At 49.7% G+C, this 16029-nt stretch overlaps 6 protein-coding genes across 6 annotated transcripts; 3 read left to right on the plus strand and 3 right to left on the minus strand.

Annotated features, from left to right (window-relative positions):
* The first annotated feature begins 208 nt into the window (after positions 1-208).
* Positions 209-2537, plus strand: ASPVEDRAFT_38212 (TLC domain-containing protein). Its single transcript, XM_040811650.1, has 3 exons — positions 209-720; positions 781-1512; positions 1586-2537. Exons 1-3 carry the CDS (start codon positions 598-600, stop codon positions 2057-2059), a joined length of 1329 nt encoding a protein of 442 aa, XP_040664469.1. The 5' UTR covers positions 209-597; the 3' UTR covers positions 2060-2537.
* Positions 2538-2558: 21 nt separating this feature from the next.
* Positions 2559-5661, minus strand: ASPVEDRAFT_124646 (uncharacterized protein; the record flags this gene model as incomplete). The annotated part of the gene is made up of 2 exons (XM_040806205.1): positions 2559-4059; positions 4112-5661. The coding sequence occupies 2 exons, from the start codon at positions 5659-5661 to the stop codon at positions 2559-2561; spliced, it is 3051 nt and encodes a 1016-aa protein (XP_040664470.1).
* Positions 5662-6781: 1120 nt separating this feature from the next.
* ASPVEDRAFT_126074 (uncharacterized protein) lies at positions 6782-7817 on the plus strand (the record flags this gene model as incomplete). Its single annotated transcript, XM_040806328.1, has 2 exons — positions 6782-7011; positions 7079-7817. The coding sequence occupies 2 exons, from the start codon at positions 6782-6784 to the stop codon at positions 7815-7817; spliced, it is 969 nt and encodes a 322-aa protein (XP_040664471.1).
* Positions 7818-8398: 581 nt separating this feature from the next.
* Positions 8399-9843, plus strand: ASPVEDRAFT_80347 (chitin deacetylase CDA6; the record flags this gene model as incomplete). Its single annotated transcript, XM_040816850.1, has 2 exons — positions 8399-8621; positions 8669-9843. 2 exons carry the CDS (start codon positions 8399-8401, stop codon positions 9841-9843), a joined length of 1398 nt encoding a protein of 465 aa, XP_040664472.1.
* Positions 9844-10041: 198 nt separating this feature from the next.
* ASPVEDRAFT_479704 (uncharacterized protein) lies at positions 10042-12478 on the minus strand. The gene is made up of 2 exons (XM_040813909.1): positions 12085-12478; positions 10042-11955 (listed from the first exon to the last, which is right to left on the minus strand). Exons 1-2 carry the CDS (start codon positions 12353-12355, stop codon positions 10412-10414), a joined length of 1815 nt encoding a protein of 604 aa, XP_040664473.1. The 5' UTR covers positions 12356-12478; the 3' UTR covers positions 10042-10411.
* ASPVEDRAFT_479703 (tethering complex subunit PEP5) lies at positions 12479-15959 on the minus strand. Its single transcript, XM_040813908.1, has 9 exons — positions 15872-15959; positions 15743-15811; positions 15388-15684; positions 14706-15329; positions 14426-14659; positions 14037-14372; positions 13483-13986; positions 13035-13433; positions 12479-12980 (listed from the first exon to the last, which is right to left on the minus strand). The coding sequence occupies exons 1-9, from the start codon at positions 15884-15886 to the stop codon at positions 12603-12605; spliced, it is 2856 nt and encodes a 951-aa protein (XP_040664474.1). The 5' UTR covers positions 15887-15959; the 3' UTR covers positions 12479-12602.
* Between the last annotated feature and the right edge of the window lie 70 nt (positions 15960-16029).

Here is a 16029-nt window from a genome sequence, read left to right on the forward strand (position 1 = left end):
TTTTTGTACTCTGCCTCCAGACAAAAAGCCCATTCTGCAGCGCAATAAGCACGGCAACGAATTCATCCGAGTTGTTTTGCGGATTGCTTGAATGGACTAAGGATAGCGCGATGGGTCCTGGACAACGACGGCGATCTAAGCAAGATGGAGGGACGGCGAGTGGCCGGCGAGTCGATGCAAAGATGAATGTGGGGGAGGCAGTGGAGTGGGCGCGATGGCGCCAAGTACCACAGCGAGAAGCCAACGTGATCCGGCGAGAAAAAAAAGATGAACCCCTGGATTTCTCTTCTTTCAGCCTGACATCAGCGTCACTGTACGACCCCAGACGTCCCTCCTTTTTTACGTCGCTCTTCGATTCTTGCTTGTCCATATTTTCAATCCTTCCGTTATCTTCTCGTCGGTGTATTATTGCCCTCGTCTTCTCTCGCACTCCTTCCCCTCCGCTCTGCCAACTCCAGCTTGCCTCGGTTCTAGCGCCGCCCGATACGTCACGCACTTCGAGTCATTCAAGGACGTCGTATTATCGAATACAATCCGACTGGGGGAAAGGATTACCCGACATTTTTCTCCGGAGAAAACTTCTCGCATTACACTATCATGGGCCGCGCGCGCAAGTCGAGCAACCTTGGGGCTGACATTCGGGGAGACACTAGCGCTCCGGCGATGTCTACCATGAACGAGGTCAGCCCAGTCGATGCAAAGCCACCGCAATGGGACAATGTATGATACCGGGAATTTATCCGACAGTATCTCTCCTGTCAGAAGCTTACCTGCTCCCAGGTCGTTCAATCCACCTCGGAGAAGTCGTCCAAGCCGCAGTCGAAGCGTCGCAGAAGCCGATCATATCTGCGCCGCTTCAAGGATACATGCCTTAAGCATACTTGGGTACTGCCTCTAGTAATAATGGCGGTTCTCCTTCTCGCGTATGCCGTCAACCCGACCACGTCGAACCCGATGCACTCCGCCATCTTCCTATCTTACCCCGAGCCCCCGAAAACTCCTGGCGGTCCGATTATGTATGGTAAAGGCCCAAAGGATATTGCCTTCTGCTGCTTCTATACGGTCGTTCTCTCTTTCACGCGCGAGTTTCTGATGCAGCGCTTAATCCGCCCTCTCGCCGTATACTGTGGAATCCGCGGAAAGGGTAAAACAGCCCGGTTCATGGAACAGGTGTATACCGCCATCTATTTTGGCATATTCGGTCCCTTCGGTCTTTACGTCATGAGCCGCACCAACATCTGGTACTTCAACACAACTGCCATGTTTGAAGGATTTCCTCATCGGTCGCACGAGGGCCTTTTCAAGGCATATTACCTACTCCAGGCCAGTTACTGGGCGCAGCAAGCTATTGTTCTCCTTCTGCAGTTGGAGAAGCCACGAAAGGACTTTAGGGAGCTTGTTGGACACCACATCATCACACTCGCCCTTATTGCGCTGAGCTACAGGTTCCACTTCACGTACATCGGTCTTGCTGTCTACATCACTCATGACGTGTCGGATTTCTTCCTTGCGGTACGTTAATCTTCCTGGCATTCCCCTACCCATTTTCAATAGCCTTAGTGACTTGCGCTGATCATGCATTTAGACCTCCAAAACACTCAACTACATCGACGCTTACATCACTGCTCCCTACTTCGGGTTTTTCGTTTTCGTCTGGATCTATCTTCGCCACGTACTGAACCTCAAATTCCTTTGGGCTGTTCTTACCGAATTCCGCACTGTCGGTCCCTTTGAGTTGAACTGGGAAACCCAGCAGTACAAGTGCTGGATCAGTCAGTACATCACGTTTGCCCTACTCGCCAGCTTGCAAGCTGTCAACGCCTTCTGGCTCTTCCTGATTTTGCGCATCCTCAAGAACTACCTGTTTACCTCCATCAAGAAGGATGAACGTAGTGATGATGAAGATGAGGAGGAAGAGGAAGAGGAGCTCAACCAGGCAGGCAACAGCACCGCAGCTGTGGCTACTGGTACTGAGCAGGCGTCTCTAACGGCACGCTCGGTCAATGCGGAGAAAAAGACACCGCAGGTTATGGTCAACGGGCAGCCAGTGAAGCGGTAATGCCGCAAATCTTCTCGATAATGGGCCCTGGCTCCCACCGCGCATTCACTCAGGATTACTTGGATGCATATAAGGACGTTCGCTCATGCGACTGTACCAACCAGGAACCGCTGATATAATGTCGCTTTAAAGCTACTACGGACATCATTTGTTCCTTGCTACTAGAGTTTATTGCATGTGCTGGTCGTTGTTATCAAACTCGGCACGCACTTTTTACTTCTTCCTTGTACCACCTTTGGTTTGTATTGTGTCAGAAAAGGCGCGCTCGAATGGATATAGCGATGATTCATGAAGAAGCATTATGGTGGAATTAGGTAGCTACTAGGTTAGGTGCCTATTTACCGTTTCTTAATAATACTAATGTTAATGTGAAAACCTGCCGACTATGAGCCTGATATTCTCCAAACTCTTCCTTGCGTAGAGCTAGACGGAATGTTTACCCAGACGGGGGTCCAGTGACTCTAGCCACTCATTAAGCCATCATAATTAAAGAAGATTTTTAGGATCGAAGACTGAGCTCGAAAGCAAAGTCAAACGGTTCCGTCTTGCACCGATACTGCTCGAACGGCTGGGGTCCCACACTCGCTGATCCCAACCCGTGGCTATCATAGTCCAACCAAAGCACCGTCATATCCAGCGGCTTCAAGTCAAACGGGTGCTTCGCGTTGTTCAAGTCGATCGGCATATACCTAGAGGCCGTGAAGCTGAAAGAGGCATCGCCGCTTTCTTCCGCACGACGCGCATCAAGAGTCACACCGGCGTCCTCGTTGGAAACCTGCAGCCATCGCAAGTCTTCACGGTTACCGTTTTCCTGCGGGTAGTCGTAGTGCGTGAATAGTTCTTCCACGGTGGCGGAGTATTCGCCAATGCGGCATGCCTCCTTTGAGTCCTTGTAGCTTTCACCTGGCCCGCGTCCGAACCAGGTCACTGAGTTGAATTTGGAGGGGAGGACCGTCATCAGGCCGATACGCGGCACGACTTCGGGGGTGTTCTTGCCGACGAACTCGCCGGTGGCGTGAACGTGCAAGGAAGGTTCGTCAGATTCAGTGCTGATAGTGTAGACGAGGTCTGCTTCGACACCCCACTCTAGAACCTTGGGTGCGACGCGGACCTTGAAGTGCACGGTGACTTCGTTGTTGGAGTTTGTCCAGGTCACGTCGCGGACTTGTGTTTCCATTGTCTCGACCCAAGCCTCGTCCCACTCCGCCTCGTTTCCGGATTGACCTTCATCGTTTTGCGTCATTGCGCGGTAGAAAGAGAGCTCTGGTCCACGCTGGAAGAAGCTCACGCCGTCGGCTTCCCAGGTGACGTTCCCTTGGAGAAGATCGAACCCAAAGGTTGATTGCCCAGCTGTGACCTTGAGTTTGGCTCTATCCTGCTCTACTTCTGGTCCGGACTGGCGAGTGATAACAGGTGTTGTAGAGCGCTTGGTGGCTGAGGAAGAACCCGAAAGGTGCAACTGGTCCCAGGCAACAACATGGCCCTTGTCTGCCCACACCTTGTCTTCCTTGAGCTTGAACTCAACAGTAAGCCAAGCTTCCTGCGAGAGTGTTCCAGGGTCCAGAGGTAGCTCCACAGTTCGGTTTTCTCCTGCTGGAACACGGGGCAGCTCCAACTTCTGAGAGTCCGTAGTCTCGCCATCCTGGACGACATGCCACGAGGCATCCAGGCCACTGAGATCAACAAAGTCGTAGTGGTTTGTCACGACCATCTTTGCTGAATCTTCGGTGAGATTAACTGTGACTGGCTGGATGATCTTTGCGTATTGCAGCAAACTGGGCATCGGGGTATGGTCTGAGAGTGTCAGACCATCCATGACGAAGTCTGCGTCGTTGGGTTCGTCTCCGAAATCTCCACCGTACGCATAGTATTCAAGATCACCCTCCTTCTTCAACAAGCCGTGGTTATTCCATTCCCAAACGAGCCCTCCTTGAGAAAGTGGGTGTGTTCGGAACAATGTGATGTATTCCTTCAACCCACCGGGTCCGTTACCCATGGCGCTATCCATGATGTCAGCCATTTGCTTAAAAACAACAAATAGGGGGTACTCACTGTGCAAACTCGCACAAAACTAGGGCTTTGTCCGTGTGATTGGCCATGTGTTCCAACATCTCGTCCGGTGAGGCATACATTTTGCTGTAGACATCTGCCGATTCAGCTTTTCGATCCTGTTCGTAGTGGATAATTCGTGACGGGTCCCGATTCTTGATCCACTTGTACATGGCAGCCTGGTTACGGCCGTAGAAACACTCATTTCCGAGAGACCAGATTATGATCGAGGCATGATTCTTGTAGCGTTCGACAACCTGCTCCGCCCTGTCGAGATACGCGTCTTCCCATTCGGGGTTATCAGAGGTCCACGACGCAGCTTGTTCCTCGGTCTCTTCAATGCTGCCAAATCCATGACACTCAAGATCCGCTTCAGAAATCACATAGAAACCCAACTCGTCGGCAACGTCAAAGAATGAAGGGTGGTGAGGCTGGTGCGCGGTACGAATCGTGTTGATGTTAGATTGTTTCATTCGGATCAAGTCTGCGCGCATGTCCTCGTATCGGACCGTTCGACCTGACAGGGAGCTGTGCTCGTGACGATTCACGCCGTAAATAATGATGGGTTGGCCATTCACAAGAAAGTTGGAACCGCTTATTTCGACACGGCTGAATCCAATTTTTTGGCTAATTGTGCGGCCGTTGAACTCGATCAAAACTGTATACAGGTTCGGTGTCTCTGCAGACCAAAGGTGAAAGTCCTCGCCCTTAATCTTCTTAGAGTAGCCACTTGATGAAGAGCCAGACCATTGGTCAAGCACATCTCCACTGGGAGTCAAAACCTTGATGTTCAGTTCCCCATGCTCACCCTGAACAGTGAAATTTGCCTTCAGTGTGCCGCTAGCAAAGCCATCGTCAACCTCAGGCCTTATAAAGAAATCCGTGATCGACGAGCGGGTGAACGGAATCAAGTATACATCTCTGAAGATACCGGAAAGCCACCATTGATCTTGGTCCTCGATGTAGGAGCCATCAGACCACTGGTAAACCCGCGTAGCAAGCGTATTGGTCTTGTTGGACGAGAGGTAGTCCGTAATATCAAATTCGCTGGGGTTGCGGCTGCCTTGGCTGTATCCGACTTCCTCGCCGTTGACCCAAACATGAAATGCGCTGTCCACACCCTCGTACCGGAGACGAATCTGCTGGCCATCCCAGTCGGCAGGGACCTCAAACTCGCGCCAGTACGAGCCCGTGGGATTCACGTACGAGACATTTGGCGGGGTCACAGGGAAGGGATAATCAATATTGACATATTGTGGGCGTCCATAACCTTGCATTTGCCAGGGACCAGGGACCTGAATATCGTCCCAATCAGTAACGTTGGCTGTGTCCCAAATAGGAGCCTCGAAGGGCGATGCATCGTAATGAAACTTCCAGGTACCATTGAGGCTGTGGAAGAAACTCTGCTCGCGGTCGAACGTAAGGGCTGCTTCCTCATTTGGGTACGAGTAGAAGTGTGCCCGTGGGGGTTCAGTGTTGCGGTGCAGCACATTGAGATTAGTCCAGTCAGGCAGGAAGCCTGGCCAAACCGATGCCGCAGAAAGCGAGGCCATTTTCCTCGGACTTTAGGTAGAGACTCGCGGCTGCTAGAATGGCTCAATCCTCGGTGCTACTCCATGCATTATATATTGCACTTCGCACGGACATGGTGCCGTGCCACCGGTCTCGCCAAGAATAGGTCGGCGGCGGTTCTCCTCCCTTGTCGATCCCATTATACAGCTGCATTCCGGATAACGCGGAGTGGGAATGGACCGAGCTGCTTGGAGCCTTGGACGTAGCATTCGCCAAGAGAGGAGGACATTGTTCACCCCGCAATGTGGAGAACTTGTATAGAGAAGTTACTCCAAACGTTGTCTGATCGTCGGCCATTCTGGCATGCTCATTTATCCTATTGGATACACAACCACGAGGTCCTGGCTTGACCCCTTTGGCCTCCGGACTCCGGAGGATGCGTTGTATTCGGTTAAAGTCCGGCAGAAACATTTCAGGACAAAGCATCGGGCCATGGCAGACGTCATTTAGGGCTGTTAAATTGGAACTCGGCGTTGGACCGGTGGTTACACCGTAGTCCGACGAGAAAGCCTCATGCGATCGGTCATTGCGCAGGGCGATAAAGACACAGTCGTAGGAACAGTCTCGGGGAGGAAGAGAGGAAAACGTGCCTCTCCTCTGCTTGGCTGACGAGAAGACTGCGGGGTGTGTCAATCGGTCTGGGCAGGATAGGGACCCTTAAGAGGAGTTGGACAGGAAAAAGGGGTCATAGGCATAGCAATGCACCAAAGTGTACCACAGACTGATAAAAACTATACCAGGCACCAATATGAAACTCCACTGCTATATTTCACATCTGTGCGATTTTAATGAGGTGACTTGCATTGTTTACTTTCCTGGACTGCTCAAAGGGTCTGCACGGCGTCCTGTAGAAGCTTAGCTTTGGCCTCAGGCAGCACATCATCATGTCTCCGCCTGCTCATAGCCTCATCTTCATCAGCAGCATCCTTCAACCTCACCAGATCGCGATTCCCTTCTTCTTTCCCCCGTCCTCTACCTTTAAACCTCTCTATAATCACTGTCTCACTCTTCAGCTTCAGATATTACCCAGCAACAATACCGCTGTGAACCTATCCCCCGCCTTTCACTTTGTCGCATTTTCCAAGCGGGGTTGTGTTCAAGATGGGAGATCGACACGCAGTCCAGCAAAGCCTCAATGGCCTACTCTCTAAACTGGATGATGCCGACCCTGATATGAGATACATGTCACTAAATGATCTTTATGGTGTCCTCAACAATCCTAACTCCGTCTATCTGGCCCACGACCAGTTCTCCGCAACCAAACTCGCTGAAGGCTTGCTCAAAGCTCTAGATGACCAGCACGGTGATGTTCAGAATCAAGCATTAAAATGGTTAGATTGGTGCCTTGTCATTGTCTTTTTATGTTTATTCTGTCTAACCTTTGCCCTTTTCCCACAGCCTCGGTCCTCTTGTTGTTCGACTGCCTCTCGAGAGCCTTCGAATGCTGCTCGATAAATTGACGATCCTCACTACCTCCCAAACAATCGACACGTCCGTCCCAAACACAGCTTTGAGGGTAATTGTCACAGCACTTCCACGACCTCAATCTACGCAAGCGCCAAGCTCGGAAGCTACTACGGCGTACTCTGCTGTTTCTCAAGTTCTCATACCCCGCCTCATCGGACCTATGCCGTCCCCCTCCAGACGAAGAGGCTCTGTCACAAAGGGAATGCTGGGAAAAGACCCCACAAAAGGCTTCAGCAGTGACGCGATAGATGTTGTCATTCAAGTAGCCTCATGCTTCGGTACACTTCTCAGCGAGGAAGAGTTGACAGCTTTGGAGAAGGCAGTCATGTCTATTATCGATAATGATACAGCTGGTACTGTTGTTACGAAACGGGCGTTGGCTGCCATTTCAGCCCTCGTTCTTCACTTTTCAGACAGTCAATTTGCAACATTAGTTTCTGAACTTGTTGAAAGGTTCAACTCGCCCCAACTAAGTACCGTTCATCGGCGGCACCTAGTCGCTGCTGTTGGCAGTTTAGCGAGGACAGTACCTGCCAAGTTTGGACCCCATCTTCCTATCCTGGCACCATTCATCTTTTCAGCGGTCGGTGAGGAAGGTCTAGAGGTATGGCCCTATCATATCCTTTTACATCCGCATCTAACGTGTGCAGTAGCCGAACCAATTTGGTAGTTCTCGCCCGATACCCTCAGCAGCTTAGGAGAAAGACTTGCACTGGTATGTGGTCTAGCAAAAATACGAGGGAAGGAGATCTCAATGTTATTCGGGTTCTCTCTTTAGATTCCATCACCATCCACTGGGTGAACTTAATAATAGAATACCAACACACGTCTTCTCAAACTACCGCACAATAGCCACCCAAATTATACTGCTTGCATGTGAATCGTTCAATTAAACTCCCCGATCCCGCATTATGATCGTGTAAGTAATTGCTGCACTTGGCTCATCCCATCAGAATCAACTCATTTGTATCGAAACAAGCTGCTAATAACTACTCCATGCTTGTTCACGGTCCTCAGTTCCTTCCACTATCGCACCTGCCAGAAGCGAAACAGCACGGATGTTCCCTGCCGGGGGGCGCGACTTCCTTATAGCCATGCAGAAGGAACATCAATGGCGCTCAGTCTTTTCTTCTTCTACCTATGTCTTTGCGTCCTCTTCTTCCCGCCCTTCGTCCAGAGTACACTTTACGAACCCATTTCATATTCTGTATCATTCTCTCGGAATTTTTCTTAGACAAAAGGCCGCTCAAAATGCACGTACGTTATCTTCTGGTTGCTTCAAGCCTAAAACTTATTACTGGCGTCCTTGGACGCAATATCATCGACCTTCCCTCCAACTACGAGACCGTTCCCGTCGTAACCAAATTTCAGGACCCCAGTGCCACTCAGAATCATCTAGCTCGTGATCTTGGTGGTGAGAGATGTGGCGCAGGTTATGGTCGCTGTTCGAACGGCAACTGCTGTTCTACCGCAGGTATGTACGAACAGGTGCGAATAAAGACTTGAACTAAACATGTACAGGATACTGCGGGAATACTACGGCTCATTGTCGCTCTCCGGACTGCCAAATCGACTTTGGTCATTGCGATGCACACGCCACTCCGGGGGGTCCGTCAACAGAAGCTATTCCTCGTCCCAAGATTGGCAAAGTACCTTACGGCCCAACCGCGATCCGGTCTTGCACTACCCCTGGAACCGTTGCTTTAACCTACGATGATGGACCCAACCAATACACCCGTGACCTTCTTGATCTTCTGGATAAATATGGCGCGAAGGTTACTTTCTTCGTCACCGGAAACAATAACGGCAAAGGCCAAATAGACAGTCCCGACGTCCCGTGGGCTTCGCTCATTCAACGTATGGTCCTTAGCGAACATCAAGTGGCCAGCCATACCTGGTCTCACCAGGACCTGAACAAGATATCTCAAGTCCAACGCCGAACTCAACTACTGTGGAATGAAGTCGCGTTTCGGAATATCCTTGGTTACTTCCCTACCTACATGCGTCCACCTTATTCGAGCTGCACCACGGATACCGGCTGTTTGAACGACATGGGTGATCTTGGCTACCACGTTATTCTTTATGATATTGACACCGAAGACTACAGTCATGATAGTCCAGACACCATTGAGCGGTCCAAGGAGATCTTTGATGAGAACCTAGCTCGCGAAAAGAGCACCAAATCCTGGCTTGTCATTGCCCATGACGTGCACGAACAGACCGTCCACAACCTGACCGAATACATGCTAGAGAAGCTCTACACCAATGGATATCGTGCGGTGACTGTCGGTGAATGTCTAGGTGACGCAATGCAAAATTGGTACCGCAAAGACAGCCAAGTGAAGGTCCCAGGAAAACTTAAGCCGCAGCCTCCTGTGGAAAACATCTCGCCAGATGGGAAGTGCGGTGGAAATGTTTCCTGCATAGGGTCTGCCTTCGGCTTTTGCTGCGGTGGAAATGGCTCCTGCGGGAACTCGACCGACGCTTGCGGAGCTGGCTGTCAGCCAAACGCCGGTTACTGTGAGAGCGATTTCGGTGGTAACCAACAAACCGGGTCTGGAATTGTCGGTTCCGACCCATTGGGTGATAGCATCAATTCTGGCAAGAAGAATTTCAAGTCAGCTGGAAACTCATCCTTCCGACAAACTTCTTTCACTCTTGCTTCGGTATTCTTATTTGCATTGGTGTTGTTGTGATCCGTCAACACATCCCATTTCTCCTGTCCTAAATCTGTTGATACTGGGAACATATGTTTTTACAACAGCACGAATAATGCTGGTTGATTGCTGGTCATCAGTGTTACTATCGCTGGTTTTTATGAGCTAATCAGGTGGGTATAAAAATGGAGACTGCACGATTATCTTATTATAACTGCTGTTCCTCTTCTCGACTATGCGCGTATAGAGAAGCCTTATTCCTCTCGAGAAAATGTGATTTCTGCCCTCATGATTCACAGCAACCGTAAAAGAAAAAGAAAGTAGTTTTCCGCCTCAACGCCGTACCCATTCCACATAAACCATGAATCATATAAAAAAAAGCAACGCACCAGGGAAACCCTAGGTGAAGATCAGAATAAAAAATACAGAGCGTCCATCTGCGAGCAAATTGTACATCAGAAAAATAAAAAGGCTAGCATCAACAATACACAACTCGTGAGCTCAATCACCCAGCAACAATAGCTAGCAGCATTTAACGCGAAAGCAGATACACTGACAGAAATTGAAGGTAGTATAAATATTTTGGAAAGAAACGTAAAAATAGAAATCACCGCTTAATAATCTTCAACAACGGTGCAATCCGAGCTTTCTTGCTTAAACCGACGCGATACGGAACCTTGCTCGTTGAGGATATAGGACTGTGCTTGCCCGGTCCCTTTGTAGATGGCGTGCTCGGGCCGTTGGGCTTCTGTGGTGTTTCTAGAGGCTGATGACTTGGTACCTGTCCCGAGGTTTTGGCTGGCGAGGTGGTTTGTTGGGCTTCTGAAAGTGGGTTAGGAGACGGTTTGTCGTCTTCGGCAATAGGATCCTCAACCTCCGGGGTCTGGGCACGGGTGGTGGATGCGTTATGGGCTTCGTTTTGTTGGGCCTGGTTATTATCCTCTTCGTTAACGATCACCGTTTGGGTATCTGGTTCATCTGCTGCTTCTTGTTCTAGCTGCTCTGCCGTCTTCTTTCTCTTCCGGCCGCGCTTTTTCGGCGCTGGCGGTTGCTCTTCGATTGCATTGGGACTTGGGTCCGCAGGCTTTGTTGTTGGTTTTTCATCACGAGCTGCAGTAATAGGGCGTTCATCTATCCAGATCACATTGTCTTCGACACCTGGCTCGTATGTCTTGGTAAGAGTCACTGAGGTTGTTTTCCCGCGTTTGAGTTTTTTTTTCTTCGGCTCTTTTGCTGGCTTGGAGGATACCTGTGCAGTTTTTTCTGGGGTGTACGTTATAAGGGATTCGACTTGGTCGTCTTTCTTAGGCTCGTCAATGATACTCTGAGCAACACCACCGCCTGTGGCACTGTCAGTCAAAACTTCCGGTGCATCAGGAACTGCGCTCTCGGGATGCTTTGCCGGTTGAATGAAGGGATCATCCGCAAGAGTATGGGGGGCAGTGGCGACACCATCATCAAAAGCCACTTTTGCGTTCTTCGGGGGCCTACCCGGCTTGCGCTTTTCAGGCTTGCTAGGTGGATGTTCACGGGGCTGGGGAAGGGAAATCTCATCGTCTTCTTCAACAGGAGGCACGACCTGCTTTTTCTTTCGACCCCTCTTCTCAACTTTGGGCAATTTGGTTGTGACAGGTAGGGAAAGTTCATCGACGCTACCGGATGAGGGCTGCACCATATTAGGGGCAGCATTATCGCTCTTAGCTCTAGTCACTTGCGGTGAAATCACTGATGAGAAAGGTTCTGTATCATGCGGGGATGATGCGGCTCCCTGCATAGAAGTCCAACGACGAATCTCAAGGTGCTGCATAGGCTCTGTTTGTATCGTTACACCTGAGTCACGGATAAAATCGGCTCTGTTCAGTTGACCAGATGGTGTATGTGAGGAAGAGTCAAAGATGTTGTATGAAATCGATTGGGACCAGTCATCGCTCGGGTTTGTTCCCTGGAGCTCTGCAGAGGGGATGGAATCTTGTGCTGTTGTAGCTTGTGGATCATGAGCTTCGAGGGTATTCGCTCGTGGAGCCATTTCGTGAGCTACATTCTCTATTTCCCCGTACTCATGAGGCATGGTCGGTTCAAGAGCGTACTGGGCTTGCTGGTCATCGTCGAACAATCGTTGTTGCGCAATGCCAATTTCCGTCATCATATTGCCTATTCAGGGATTGCGTATAATTAGCGGGAATTTCTAGAAAATCAAGTGGCCGTAGATGGCTTAGATAAATTGAACGAGTTCCAATGGCAAAGAGTTGAGAAAAGAGGGCGAATTTTGGTGGTCCATACCCATTGATCCAACTCGACCCGTGACCGGTATCCATCGTTCTTCTCTGCGCTGCTGGGATGAGGTCAAAGTCCTCTGCGGGGCGTTTTGCGGTTCAATAAATTCGTCAAAGTTTACTCCGATATGGGAATCAAGGTTGGCTTGTTCTAGAGCCACAGGACTATCTCTATGCTCTCCATAATTTGATACAACGCGCTTCGTTTTCTCTGGGGAAACCTCCCCGAGAAGCTCATCCTCATCGTCGGAATCCTGAATCACACGATCATAGGGCATTGGGGCTTTAATAGATTCATAGAAGATCCGGGTATAATTTGAGTCAATTAATCGGGTAAAACTAAGCCATCACTCAGCCAGCGGTTTCTTCTCCCCAAATCGCGTCTCGGGGAAACTGTGGGAAAGGAACGCGGAGTCACGTGTAGATAAGATAGCGTTGTCTAAGTCGTATCCGCCTCGATCTTTGGGCAACAACAACAAAAATTGAAGATATATATACACAAAAACACAAAACAGTGGGTATTCTCTACTCCATAGTAGTCTGTGGTCGCATTACACCCCTTCCAAAGAATTCGCTGATCGCACCATATCGGTCCTTCGACCGTTGAAGCTCCGCCTTGAAAAGATCATGTTGATCTGCTGATTCGACCTGTCTTCTCCGAATTGCCTTGATAGTAGAATTCTCCGGGGCACAGGCTGGACATTCAGCATCATCATCTACTGTGTTGAGACAGCGTTGGTGGAAAGAGTGCTTGCAGAGGAAATGGACCGTGGGAAGGTCGAGAGCCCTATTGCAGGATGTACAGCGGCGCGCCTGGAACACAACGGGCTTGGAACCCAGCTGTTCAAGCTCCTGCATCTTGGTTTCAGTTTCAGAGCTGTAGCTCGATATCAGGCGGCGATTCTAAGAATGTAGGTCAGTTTAGGCCGTATTAATCAATTCAATGTAAAAACTCACGGAAGATATTTCCTTGCGTTCTCGCTCGATGTTGTCGCTTAGATACTTCTTCACCCTCCCCATGGTCACAACAGCGTTGTTGCTGAGCGCCTGTATCACCTGGAGTGGTGACATCAGCCCTTCCTGAGAGATTCGCTTCAAGACAGCGTCAAGCTCGTCTCCTGCCTCTTCTAGGATTTTGGGGCTGGACGCGAAATACGTCAAGGCATCCACGTATAGCTGAGGCTCCTCAGGCCCGTATTTCTTTAACGCTCGAATTGCTCCCTGGGTATCCTTGGCAGCAGTAAATGATCGGAAAATGTCTGACCGCAGACCCGCCTGCTCTCGAACAAGGGTGGATCCTTCTTGGAATTCCGATAAGTCGGAAAGGAGGAGGACGCTTGAGGTTGAGATCGGAATCTAGAAATCGTCAGCTTTGTGGAAGTTGTGGTTGGAACATCAGTCTTACTTCTTTTCCCTCAATCAACTTTTTAGCTTTGTTCTGCCATTGCTCCTTCTCGTTGTTATCTTTTTGGCGGCCCGCTGCGTTGAGGTACATCTCGAAGAGGGTCGTATAAAGATCTACTTTATCTTCTCTCTTGAAGTCCTCTTTGCTGATGAGCGCCTCCAAGAAGGAAATGAATTCCTGGGGGTGACCAACAAAAGCCGAGAATGCTGTGCGTGGTTTGGGGATCTGGTAGCTCGGGGCACGCTGTTCCTTATCTTCTAACACGGGCTGAGCCTCGACCTTTTCCGTCTTTGAACCTGCACCGGCATTCAGCAAAGGCAAGGGAAGGAAGGCCGCCAGGCTTTGTAAAGGATTGCTGTTTTGCGCTTGGCGTTCCGGTCCAGACTCGACTTGTTGCGTCCTTGGTTCATACTCTCCTTTGTAGTATGCAATGAAAAGCTCAGTTGTCGTTGATGGAGAATTGGACAGTAACACGCGGGCATATTTCATGAGGTTATGGTACGCCTTGCACTGGTCAGTAGAAGGCAAATCAAGCTCAAGAAATTACAACGCACCAATTCAGGTTCCAGCCTCCAAATATATTCCAGCGCTTCGGCATATTTTTTGGAATCTTCGATCAGTATATCCACGACCATGTCGTTCTCTCCGTATTTCGTGGCCAGATAAGCGGCTTGTTCGTAGTAGCCACCTTGCCGGCACATGGCAATGGCTGTTTCCAGATCAAACTTAAGCTCGCCTGGTGCTTTTATAAAAGCATCTAGTTTCTCTGTGTCTTTCAGTTTTGCGTAGCAGTTAAGTAGCAACGTGGTGTGATCAACTGAAGCGCGGTCGTGGTCGTGTAATTCTTCCAGGTACTCTATAAGGTTATGAATCCGTTGTGTATCGAGGTACTACTCGTCAAGCTTTGTGAGTATATATTCAATTAACAGATAAGAGTACCAACCTTTCTAATAACTTGTGACGGCTCTGTATTATCAATGGCCCTTAGATATTGCTGCATTGCCGTATCGTAATCCCCCTTCTGGTACAGATAGTCGCCGTACTTGCGGTAGATGGCGTTCTGTTGGAACGTGTCGACGCCGATCTTTTGCGCAAGGTTGATGGCCAGGATATAAAGATTTCGTTGGTAGAGGATCTCGAGCTTCTGTTGAAGGCTCTTCTCACGGTATCTATAAATCTGAGCACTATTAGCGGAAGACCATTTATCGAACTTTCAGGCATACCTTTCCATCTGTAGTAATTAGATAAAGATTTCCCCATTCTTTGAATATCTGTCTTACGGACGACACAAGGGACTCTGAATGAGCAATAAACTTGAGGTCCGTATCCAATAGAGTAAACGTCGCAGTGCTGAATATTTCATCTTTACCAAAACTTTGTAACCCGCCCGAACCTGGCGTACCGCCTCTGGGCGGGCAAACCAGGGTAACATAATCCCTGAATGTGTTAATGGAGCTCTTAGGGCTCTCGAAGGCGTAGCTTTGACCGCGCCCATGGGGACCATAAGTATATATAGCATCCTCTCTGGCCACAAGCACTTCACCACTGTCTTTGTCCAGGGTCATGCACCCAAGACCACATCCTGTATCTTCAAGCACTCGAGCCGGTTGTCCCTGTCCTCGGCCGGATATCACAAGCGCAAGTATCCGACTTGTAGTGGAAATATAGAGCGTAGTCACAGCCCCACTCTGTACCTCGAGCCCAGTGACGGGCTCCTCAGATTCAAAGACTATGCGTTGTCGGGCGCCACGGTCGTGTATCAGGTCGCCTCGAATAATCGCGACGGAGCCATTCCCGAAACCAACTGCAACTTGAGACAAATCACCGAGCACTGCGAACACGGATACCTATAGATAAATTCTCTCAGCACTTGTCCATATAGTCATACCCCGAGAATGTACGGACCGGAAATGACCTCCTCGCATTCTGCACCGTTGTCGTCGATAAACAGCTCGGGACCCCTGTCTTCTTTTCGGGCTTATCCAGAGCCCAGACTTTCAACACTGGTTCGTTTAATAAATCCTCAGATATTGTTACAAGTAGCGATGTCCCTTCGATCTGTTTGATGTGCGTGATCGATCCATTATCTGACGCCTTGAATGATTGGACGACCTTGAAGGAGGAAGAAACAGTCTGGACGAACCCATTGGTGGTTCCGAGGAAGAGGTTGGCTGAGCCGGCGCATAAGCAGGTAGTGTCTGACTGTTATGCAGGTTAGATGTGGTGACTTGATATCAATGCGAAGGGATCCGCAACGTACATTGAAGAGTGACAAGCTATCTTCAGGAAGCTTGACCGGAGACACATCGAAAAAGTTGAACGCTTTCCACTATTTCGGGGCACATTAGCAGTTCGAATGAGTAATAGATAAACATCATTGAAAACATACTGATGTCAGAGCCATTTTGACGTGGCTCACGCCATGGGAGGGAGGAGGTCGAGGAAACGGGGTCCGATCAGGCGGCGGCTTTGCGGAGGTGTTATCGTAAAGCTCCGCCGCGCCAAGACACAAGAAGCTTGGACCACTTACGGGACCACTTACGAGAC

This window comes from Aspergillus versicolor, assembly GCF_001890125.1.
Source record: "Aspergillus versicolor CBS 583.65 unplaced genomic scaffold ASPVEscaffold_2, whole genome shotgun sequence".
Taxonomy (NCBI): Eukaryota; Fungi; Ascomycota; class Eurotiomycetes; order Eurotiales; family Aspergillaceae; genus Aspergillus; species Aspergillus versicolor.

Coding starts and splice junctions, on each gene's coding strand:
- ASPVEDRAFT_38212 (XM_040811650.1), top strand. CDS start 598: ATGGGCCGCGCGCGCAAGTCGAGCAACCTTGGGGCTGACATTCGGGGA. Junction 721..780: donor AGCCACCGCAATGGGACAAT/GTATGATACCGG, acceptor ACCTGCTCCCAG/GTCGTTCAATCCACCTCGGA. Junction 1,513..1,585: donor TGTCGGATTTCTTCCTTGCG/GTACGTTAATCT, acceptor TCATGCATTTAG/ACCTCCAAAACACTCAACTA.
- ASPVEDRAFT_479704 (XM_040813909.1), bottom strand. CDS start 12,355: ATGCCCTATGATCGTGTGATTCAGGATTCCGACGATGAGGATGAGCTT. Junction 11,956..12,084: donor GGGTCGAGTTGGATCAATGG/GTATGGACCACC, acceptor ATCCCTGAATAG/GCAATATGATGACGGAAATT.
- ASPVEDRAFT_479703 (XM_040813908.1), bottom strand. Junction 15,330..15,387: donor ATGCGAGGAGGTCATTTCCG/GTCCGTACATTC, acceptor ATTTATCTATAG/GTATCCGTGTTCGCAGTGCT. Junction 13,987..14,036: donor GGAGGCTGGAACCTGAATTG/GTGCGTTGTAAT, acceptor GACCAGTGCAAG/GCGTACCATAACCTCATGAA.